This window comes from Aedes albopictus, chromosome 2 (genome assembly GCF_035046485.1).
Source record: "Aedes albopictus strain Foshan chromosome 2, AalbF5, whole genome shotgun sequence".
In the NCBI taxonomy this organism is placed as follows: Eukaryota; Metazoa; Arthropoda; class Insecta; order Diptera; family Culicidae; genus Aedes; species Aedes albopictus.
This window is the reverse complement of record NC_085137.1, coordinates 303,308,840-303,318,518: the sequence shown is the minus strand read 5'-3', so window position 1 is coordinate 303,318,518 and position 9,679 is coordinate 303,308,840. Positions and strand designations below refer to the sequence as shown.

Here is a 9,679-nt window from a genome sequence, read left to right as displayed (position 1 = left end):
CTTTTGCTGTTTCACAAACGATTGTTTCCCAATGTTCCGCTTCTGCCGATTCCGCATTCTGCTCTTCCACTTCTTCTTCCAAAATTTCAATGATTTCGCTCTCCACTGTATCCACATGCAATTGTATTGTTTCCTTTCCTGAGACTACGTCAGCGTATGAGCTGTTACTTGGAGTTTCCTGTTGGCGACTTTGCTGTTTGTTCCGAACCGCACGTTTAGGGCAGGATTCCCGTCGGTGTCCCGTTGCTAGACACAAAAAGCACGTGTCCTTTAGTCCAGTGTAAAAAATCCTTCCTTTCCTATTCAGAACATCGAGTGATGGTGGAATTGGCTTTTTCACATTGATGTACACACCGCGCACACCGGTAAACATGTGAGCCAATCCCAAATCCGCGGAAAACTTCTCCCGAACTACGCGTTCCACATCTCCATATGATCCAAGTACCTCCGCTAACTTGTCGTCGTCCAGCTCCGGCGGCAGATCGAAAACTCGGACGTACTGCATATTGATACCGGCTATGCACATGCGTACCATAACCGAGTCTCCGTTTGTGTAAATAAATTTGCGCGGTTCCAAGTTCCTTTTCAATGATTCCATCATTGCATCGAAGCTCGTAAATTTTACGAACAGTGACCGGTCTTGTGCCGTTCTATATGCCGCCTCCATCAGCATTGGGTCAGTGTCCAATTGCTTGATGAAATTAGCAATTTCCTCCCAGGACGGGCGGGCGCTGCCGGGCGGGAACCGAAACTGAGCAGTGTTAATAATCTCGTTCATTTCTTCAATCGGGTGCTCTTTTTGGTGACACACAACGCACCGAGAACAAATGAAGCTGAAGCGAACGACCGGGAACAATGCGCGCGAGTTGAACAGCAAAGGCTGTTGAGCACAGATAAACCAAGCAGCAGAGCACTTTCCGTCTGTATACCACGAAAGCTGCGACAGAACTGATCAGGGAGTACTTCTCACAATGTAGTTGTATTGCTAAGATCAGTGGTTCCCAATTTGGGGGCATGGGTTAGAAGAACTTCTCAAGAATCGAGAGTACTAGGAGGAGCGCAAATGTTTTTCGGATTGATCATCTCAAGGATCTATAATCTCTAATAGAGGTAAGTCGTAAAAATCAGTGTTTTTTAATCTTTGGCCACGGAGCACGTGAATATCAGGATTTCCAATTCATGGTCACAAGCTAAGCGGAATTTAAAAAAAAACGTGACTTTCAGGATGTTTCAGATGATTTCAAGGGGCGTTTCAGGGGGTTTCAATGTCATTTCAGGGGTTCTCCGGGAGTTCATGGGGGACGTAGGCTCGTTACAGACGGTCAATGGGGCATTTCAGGGGTTCTCATGGGGGTTTCAACAGGGACTTCAGGGGTCTCGGAGGCGTTTCGGGGTTTTCTAGGGAGTTTCTGGGATTCCAGGTTAAAACAATAATAACAGAGGCATTATAAGAGGAGCCCAGGGGAAATTCCAGGAAGTCACAGAGGGATTCCAGGAGAACTCAGGGGCGTTGTAAAGGTTCTCAGGACGTTCCAGGGGATCTCAGAGTCATTTTAGAAAGTTTCCTAAGTTCTCAGAGGCTTTGAGCGCTTCAGAAGAATGGAGGGTAGACGTGATTTATGAGAAGACCCATACTAGATGATTATATGCCAACTAGACCGTGACGTCAGCTTGAGAATCACTAGGCTATGTAACACTCCTTTAGTGTGATAAGTGATCCATGAGGACTCCTAGGACTTTCGGTTTCTGAGAAATTGGCATGGCCCGTGATTTCAGATTGCTTCACAACACCACTTTATTGAAATCTGAGACATTGAAATTAGTGCTCCTTGACATTTCATTCATTTATTTAGTATAACATCAAATTCAAAATAAAACTGAATCAACAATATTTCTCCATAATACACGGTTCGTGGCTACCGCTCTCCATCCTCGGTCGCGATTAGATGTTAAGGGTGCTCCTTAACATCTAAAATCCAAAAAGCAAAGTCTCTGAAATAAAGAAAAATCAATCCAAAAAGCAATCACATCTTCTCCTAGGAATTTCGCTTCTTGCCAAATTAACATGACCTGTCATTCATGCTTGGGAACCACTGAGCTTTGCAAAACCAATTTATTGTATCACATTCACAATAGGGCACTGCATAAAATTCTCTCCTTCTCTTTCACTCCTACAGGAATTTTGTAAACAACAAGGCCAGGAAACTTCAAAATCCCATACAAAATCAAAACAATGCAGTGCCCTATACAGAAATCTGGAGCAATATTTGAAATGGGACCCAAAAAGTTTTGTACCTTTTTACGAAAATGATCCGTAGGGCCTAACAGTAGCAAGCCTATTCTTTATATTTTGTTTACTTATTATTGATACCGTCTGTTCTGGTTCGGACCACCCTAATGAAAACAGAATTTTCACAGCAGGCAAGTAACTTTTGCAACAGCTTGAAACTAATTTTATTGATACAAATAAACAATAGGAATAGACAAATTGGCACTTTAACAGTAATTCTTTTTAGCATTTTCTATTATTACTTACATTTTATAGTTTTCTGTATTAGTCCTTTTCCTCACAGGTATGCTGGCTCACGGTCGAATCAACGGCGCTTTCACCTATCCTGTACAGAACACTGTTAGATTCACGTTTCTACGATTATTTATACTGTCCTTACCTTCGGACGAGCTTTCAATCACAAACTCTCTGTATTTGCACGTAAGCTAATTTTAGCAATCGCAATTATCTAATAAATAGTTCAAACTCCCTAAACTACACTTCTTTACTCAAAGCCTAGGTTGACCATTTTGATCATTCTTCGTTCTGTTTTTGTTTATGATTTTATTTACCATTTCTATTTTTACCATCTCCCTCTCACGCAACATACCTTCTGACATCTATGCTCTACTCACGGGTAATCCATCACCGGGGTGGTCTCGTCTGGTGTGGACCGCATGTTGCGCAATGGTTGCGCTGTCGAAAGGTGGTATGGGGCAGTGCCAACACACCCCCTCCCGTAACTCTGGTGGGGCTCCTCGGCTGCACCGGATTTACCCTCCTGTACCTCGAGCACAGCCAGTCTGGTCACCGGCCTCCTAAACTTACCCTTGCTCGTCTCGACCATGGCCTGCCGGATTCTGCCGTCCGCTCCCGGGTAGACGTCCGTCACGATGCCCCGGATCCAGCTCTTCCGCACGGCCTCATCGGTGATGTACACTAGATCACCACACGCTAGTGGCGGCGACTCGGAGAGCCACTTCGTCCGCTGGTTGATGGATGGCAGATACTCGGACACCCACCGAGCCCACAGTTTGTCCGCCAGTCGCTGTGACCGCTTGTAGCGGTCCCGCAGTGCTTCGGCCTCGCTCGTCGGTGGAACTGAACGCTCCTCGCTGATTGCGCCAACGCCGCGAACAAAGTGGTTCGGCGTCAACGCTCCCTCCGCTCCTGGTTCCAGGCCAACGTACGTTAGTGGCCGGGAGTTGATGAGGTCTTCGGCCTCCGCTATCGTAGTTAGTAGCACTTCGTCCGTTATCGTCCGCCCGTCGTTCAGCACGGTCAGTGCTGCCTTCACGGAGCGAACCAATCGCTCCCAAACCCCACCCATGTGGGGTGCGCTGGGCGGGTTGAAATTCCAGCGGGTCCTGGAATCCGTGAATTCGTCCTCTGACTCGATCTCGATTCGCTGCATGATGGCCTTGCTTGCTGCTTGGAAGTTTGTGCCGTTGTCCGAGTAGAACTCTAGCGGCTTCCCTCTGCGACACACGAACCGCCGTATGGCCATCAGACACGCTTGAGTCGTCAGGCTGTGAGCAACCTCAAGGTGGACAGCCCTCGTCGTCATGCAGGTGAACAGGCAGATGTACCTCTTCTCTGATCTGCGGCCGACAGTAACAGTCAGCGGTCCACAGTAGTCCACGCCGGTGTGGCTAAACGGTGGCAGATGCGGCGTTACTCGCGACTCCGGCAACGGAGCCATCCTCGGGTTCGACGTGCGACACTTCTTCACCTTGCACCAGATGCACTTTCTTCCTATCCTCTTCAGTTCCGCTCGCAGGTTCTGGACGTAGAAACGCTGCCGAATTTCGTTGACTGCGGTCTCCGTGTTCCCGTGAGCTACTTGCTGATGGTAGTGCTCGAGTAGCTTGTCAGTCACCGGATGCTTTTTCGGCAAAATAATCGGGAACCGCAGCTCGAATGGTAGCGACGATCCTTGCGCCGCTCTGCCTTCCATCCGTAGTACACCCTCGGCGTCCAGGAACGGGCTCAAGTTGTACAGGCTACTGCTCTTCTCCACCGGTTGCTGCTGCTGGTTCGGCTGCTTCTGGTTCTTCACCAATGTGCAGACCTCGTCTCCGAAGCAATCGGCTTGGGCCGACCTCCAGAGATACGCCTCCGCTTTCCGGTATTCGTCCCGCTTCAGCGGCACTAGCTTCGTTCGCACGTGTTTCTTCACGACGCTGCTGATTCTTGCAGTGGCCGGTACGACTTCGATCTCCAGCCCATCTCTCTTCCTTCTGCAGTTCGATGCAAACCGGTAGACGCACGCTACCGTCCGGACCAGAATCTTCCACTTCGAAAACCGCAGAGGGTCCACCATCGGCTCAGTGACTGCAATTTCGTGGAAATGCAAACACGCTCGGGTCTCCTCGCTAGTGTTCGGTGTCACTGCCTCTTGCTCCGGCCAAAAATCCTCCGGCTGGTACAGAAAGTCTGGGCCACGAAACCATGGTCCGCTTGGTCGCAGGCTGTGCGCCTTTTCCCACTTCGTTAACGCGTCGGCCACGTTGCACTTCGTCGGCACCCATCTCCATTCTGCAAGCTTCGTTAGACTGTGGATCTCGCCGATCCGGTACGCCACAAACTGCTTGTACCGACGGTGGTCGGAGTGGATCCACGACAGCACGGTCTTCGAGTCGGACCACATGAAACGCTTCTTTACCTCCAACGAAATCGTCTCGCCGACGGAGTTCGCCAGCCTCGCTCCTAACACTGCAGCTTGCAGCTCCAGTCGCGGTATGGACATGTGCTGCAGCGGTGCTACCTTAGATCTCGCCATCACGAGCGAGCATAACGGCCCGGTGGCCGTCTCGATGCGGATGTACGCCACGGCACCGTACGCGTCCTGGCTAGCGTCTACGAAAACGTGCAGCTGTAGGCTGTCGTATCGCAGTGAAAATCCGCCACGGAAGTAGTAGCGGGGAATGCGGACTTCTTCAACTTCCGGAAGCCTCCGGATCCAGTTGCTCCACTTCTCCGCGCACTCTTCGTCGATCTGCTGGTCCCACTCACATCCGGTACGCCACAGGTCCTGAATCAGCAGCTTCCCGTAGAATGTGAAAATGGACAACAGTCCTAACGGATCGAAGAAACTCATCACGCAGCTCAACAGGATCCTTTTGGTCGGCAGCTTCTCGCCGGACAGGAACGGCTCCAGATCGTCTCTCAGTTTGGTGGAGAACGAGAATTCGTCACTTGCCGGGCTCCACACGATCCCCAGTACTCGCTCGGATCCGGACTCCTTATCCTCGCTGAACCGCACGCACTGATCCTCTTTTCGCTCTCCCATAGCATCCAGGAACTCTTCAGAGTTGGAGACCCAGTTGCGGAGCTCAAAACCGCCTCTGGAGTGGACGTATCGTACTTCCTTAGCCCGTTTGACAGCTTCCTCGATCGTGTCTACGCTGTCGAAATAATCGTCGACGTAGTGGTTTTCAACGATGGCCACCGCCGCCGCTGGGAATTGTCCCGCAAACTCCTTCGCGTTTAGGTTCTTGACGTACTGCGCCGAGCATGGCGAGCTCGTCGACCCAAAGGTCGCTACGTCCATCACATACACTATCGGCTTCTCCGACGGATCGTTTCGGAACAGAAACCTTTGAGCTCGCTTGTCCTCTTCTCGAATCCGCAGCTGGTGGTACATCTCCTTTATGTCTGCGCCGAAACCGACTTCTCGCTCCCGAAACTTGCATATCACCGCCGGCAGGGCAGTCAGCATATCCGGTCCCTTCAGCAACTTCGAGTTGAGCGACACTCCTCTAACTTCCGCTCTGGCGTCCCACACCAGACGAAACTTCTTCTTTCTCGGATTGTAGACGATATTCAGCGGAACGTACCACACCTTGCTGCAATCCAACGCTAGCAGCTCCGACTCCGACGCTTCGTGTGCGTAGCCTTTCACGAGATAGTCGGCGATCATGGTACGGACTTTGACATACAGCTCGGGATCCTTCCGCAGGCGTTTCTCCAAACACATCAGCCGCTTCACCGCCATAGGGTAGCTGTCGGGAAATTCGATGCTGTCGTCCTTCCACAGCAAACCCGTCTCGAAACGATCGCCGATCCTCCTCGTCGTCTTCTTCAAAATCTCCTTCGCTCTTCTGTCTTCTTCCGGCTCCGGAAGCATGGCGATGGAAATGCCGGACTCCTCCAGCGTGTAGTGACTCTTCAGGAGATCGTGAAGCTCCTGATTGGAAACCGGGCTGCACGAATGATGCGCGACCATTCCGCTAGTCACGTTTCCCGGTCCCGTCGGCCCGTATACGGTCCAGCCTAGCTTCGACCTTACTGCTATCGGCTCTTCCGGTCGGCCGATTCGCGATTCCAACGGCGCGTAAAGGTGAATATCCTTCAGCCCGATCAAAATCTGTGGAGCGGCATGCTGGATGTCGGTGATCGGTAGGCCTTGGAGATGCGCATATTGCCTCACCACTTCCGAAATGGCTACCGTGTGTTGTGGAAGCTTTAAACTCTCCACTGTGTGGGCGCTCTTTATTTGGAAACGTTGTGCGGATCCTCTCGCCGAGATGAAGAGACTCACGCACTGCGAGTCTTTCTCGATCCGGGAAACTCCTGCGGTCCAAGTTACGCGCAAGGGCTGTGTCGCGCCTCGGACTCCTAAACGGTTCACCAGTGCCCGTTCGACCAGTGTGTACGACGATCCTTCATCCAGAAACGCGATAGTGTTCACGGAGTGTTTGCCACAATGCAACGTGACGGGCATCATCCGGAAGATCACGGTTTGTTTTGGCTGCGCGGCGTGAACGTTGCAGTTTAGCCCTGCGGCTGGCCTGACAAAATGGAGCAGCGGGTTGTGACGCTCCTTACAGCCTTCGACGTTGCAGCGGAAGCTTAGCTTGCAGCCGGCGGTACCATGCTCGTTCAGGCACAGTTGGCATAACTTCCATCTGCGTACCGCTTCCCATCGCTCTCCGAGTTGGAGCCTTCGAAACTTCTCGCAGTTCCTGATCCGGTGATCCACTCTGCCACAAATCCGGCAGGGCTTCCTCTCCCTCCTGGGTGGACTCGAACTCCTATTCTCTTCCACGTCGTGCGAGTGCACGTAGCCGTCGTGCGCTCTGCTTCTCGATCCTTTCTTCGATCCGGATTCTCCGGAACGGGGGGTACCTTCTCCATACGCTGCTACTTCGCTAGCGTCCTTCACTATGCTTGACAGGAAGTTTGATAACGTCCTCAGCGTCACCACTTTGGTCTTCCTGCGATATCGTACCCATTCCAGCTGGGTGCCAGCCGGTAGCTTCTCCGTCAGCTCCTGGATCAGCATCGGGTTGACCAAGTGCGTCGTTAGTCCGGTCGCTTCTAGGTGATCGGCAAGCTGCTGCACTACCACTCCGAAACTGATGAAACTCGCCAGCCGATCCGCTTTCGGTGGCGCTGCATTGCGCACCTTCGCCAACAGCATATTGAGCAGTCGCTCTGGCCTGCCGTACAGCATGCGCAGCGTCTCCACAATCTTTGGAACGGATTTCGGCAGAAGCAGTCTGCTCCTTACCGCCTCCAGGGCCTCTCCTTTCAGGCACTCCTGTAGCCGCGCCAAATTCTCCACGTCGGAAAAGCCGCACGCCTTCGTCGACGTCTCGTAGCTGCTGATAAACATCGGCCATTCTTCCATCCTGCCAGAAAACGTTGGCAACTTCCTGGACAGGAATTGCCGAGCGGACATCTGCGCCTTCGTCGGTTCTCGCTGCCGATTCTTCCGCCCATCCTTGCCTTTTCCGCTTTTCCGACGAGGCTTCTCTTCCTTTCTCTCTTCTTCGGAACTTTCCGAACTTTCTTCGCTGCTTTCTTCCTCCTCTGCGGAGCTCTCCTCTTCCTCGCTGGAACTATCTTCTTCTTCTTCTTCGCAGCTTTCCACCTCTTCAGCGGACTCTTCTTCTTCCTCGGAACTCGCGCTTTCCGACTCAATAACTTCCACCACTTTCTTCATCTTCTTTGCTGTTTTCACCTTCTCGGGTTTGGGAACCCCTGGTCGTCCGAGTGGCGGCGAATCTCCACCACGCCCGATCAAAAAACTCTCCGGCAGACTGGATGGACCACCAACCGGCTTCAGTGTCAGTTTCCGACAAACTTTCGGAGTCGAGTGCTTCTGGTACGCTCCTCTCGGATCTTCGAAGTCCGCTACCGTCGCATCCGCTTTTCCAGGCTTTCCATTCCTCGACTTTTGCTTCTCGAGTCCTTTCCCCGGCTTCGTCTGCTCCGATTCCGTCTTCTTCTTTGTTCCGCTTTTCGAGCTTCCCACTTTACCGCCTCCGACAGCTTGATCCAGCTCCTTTTCACCATCGGCCGCTCCTGAATTCCGCTTCAGCTTTAACTGCTTCAGCTTCTCCTCCATTTCCGTCCGCATTTTGTCGAGTTTCCTCTGATGGGCTTCTTCTTCCGCGAGCTTCTTCGCCATTTGCGCCTGTTTGAACTCGAGTTCCATCTCCCGCTTCTCTTTCTCCAGCTGCTGGCGCATCTCGAACAGCTCCTGCTTCATCTCCAGACGCTTCCGGTGCAAAATCTTCTCCTTCTCCATTTCCCGCTTCTGCTTCGCCTTCTCCGCTTCGAGCTCTTGCAGCCCCTCTTGCACATCAGCAGGAACAACACCTTCACTTTCACTTCCGACGCACTTCTGACAGCACCAAGAAACGTCCTTGACATCAGCTGAGACGCCAACACAGCCGAAGTGATACCACCGCTGGCAGTGGTCACAAAATACCATTTGCGACTCCTCGTCATCAGGACGATCGCAAGCCGCGCAATTAAAACCTGTCTTATCAGGACTTTGCATTTTTGGGTTTGGTCGGAACTTTATAAAATTTTCAAGATTGTTCTGGTTCGGACCACCCTAATGAAAACAGAATTTTCACAGCAGGCAAGTAACTTTTGCAACAGCTTGAAACTAATTTTATTGATACAAATAAACAATAGGAATAGACAAATTGGCACTTTAACAGTAATTCTTTTTAGCATTTTCTATTATTACTTACATTTTATAGTTTTCTGTATTAGTCCTTTTCCTCACAGGTATGCTGGCCCACGGTCGAATCAACGGCGCTTTCACCTATCCTGTACAGAACACTGTTAGATTCACGTTTCTACGATTATTTATACTGTCCTTACCTTCGGACGAGCTTTCAATCACAAACTCTCTGTATTTGCACGTAAGCTAATTTTAGCAATCGCAATTATCTAATAAATAGTTCAAACTCCCTAAACTACACTTCTTTACTCAAAGCCTAGGTTGACCATTTTGATCATTCTTCGTTCTGTTTTTGTTTATGATTTTATTTACCATTTCTATTTTTACCATCTCCCTCTCACGCAACATACCTTCTGACATCTATGCTCTACTCACGGGTAATCCATCACCGGGGTGGTCTCGTCTGGTGTGGACCGCATGTTGCG

General features: G+C 51.0%; 1 protein-coding gene across 1 annotated transcript; it reads right to left on the bottom strand.

Moving 5' to 3' along the window:
* Positions 1-2,442: 2,442 nt before the first annotated feature.
* On the bottom strand, positions 2,443-9,062 carry LOC134286651 (uncharacterized). The gene is made up of 2 exons (XM_062848304.1): positions 2,670-9,062; positions 2,443-2,615 (listed from the first exon to the last, which is right to left on the bottom strand). The coding sequence occupies exon 1, from the start codon at positions 9,060-9,062 to the stop codon at positions 2,901-2,903; it is 6,162 nt and encodes a 2,053-aa protein (XP_062704288.1). The 3' UTR covers positions 2,443-2,615; positions 2,670-2,900.
* Between the last annotated feature and the right edge of the window lie 617 nt (positions 9,063-9,679).

Coding starts and splice junctions, on each gene's coding strand:
- LOC134286651 (XM_062848304.1), bottom strand. CDS start 9,062: ATGCAAAGTCCTGATAAGACAGGTTTTAATTGCGCGGCTTGCGATCGT.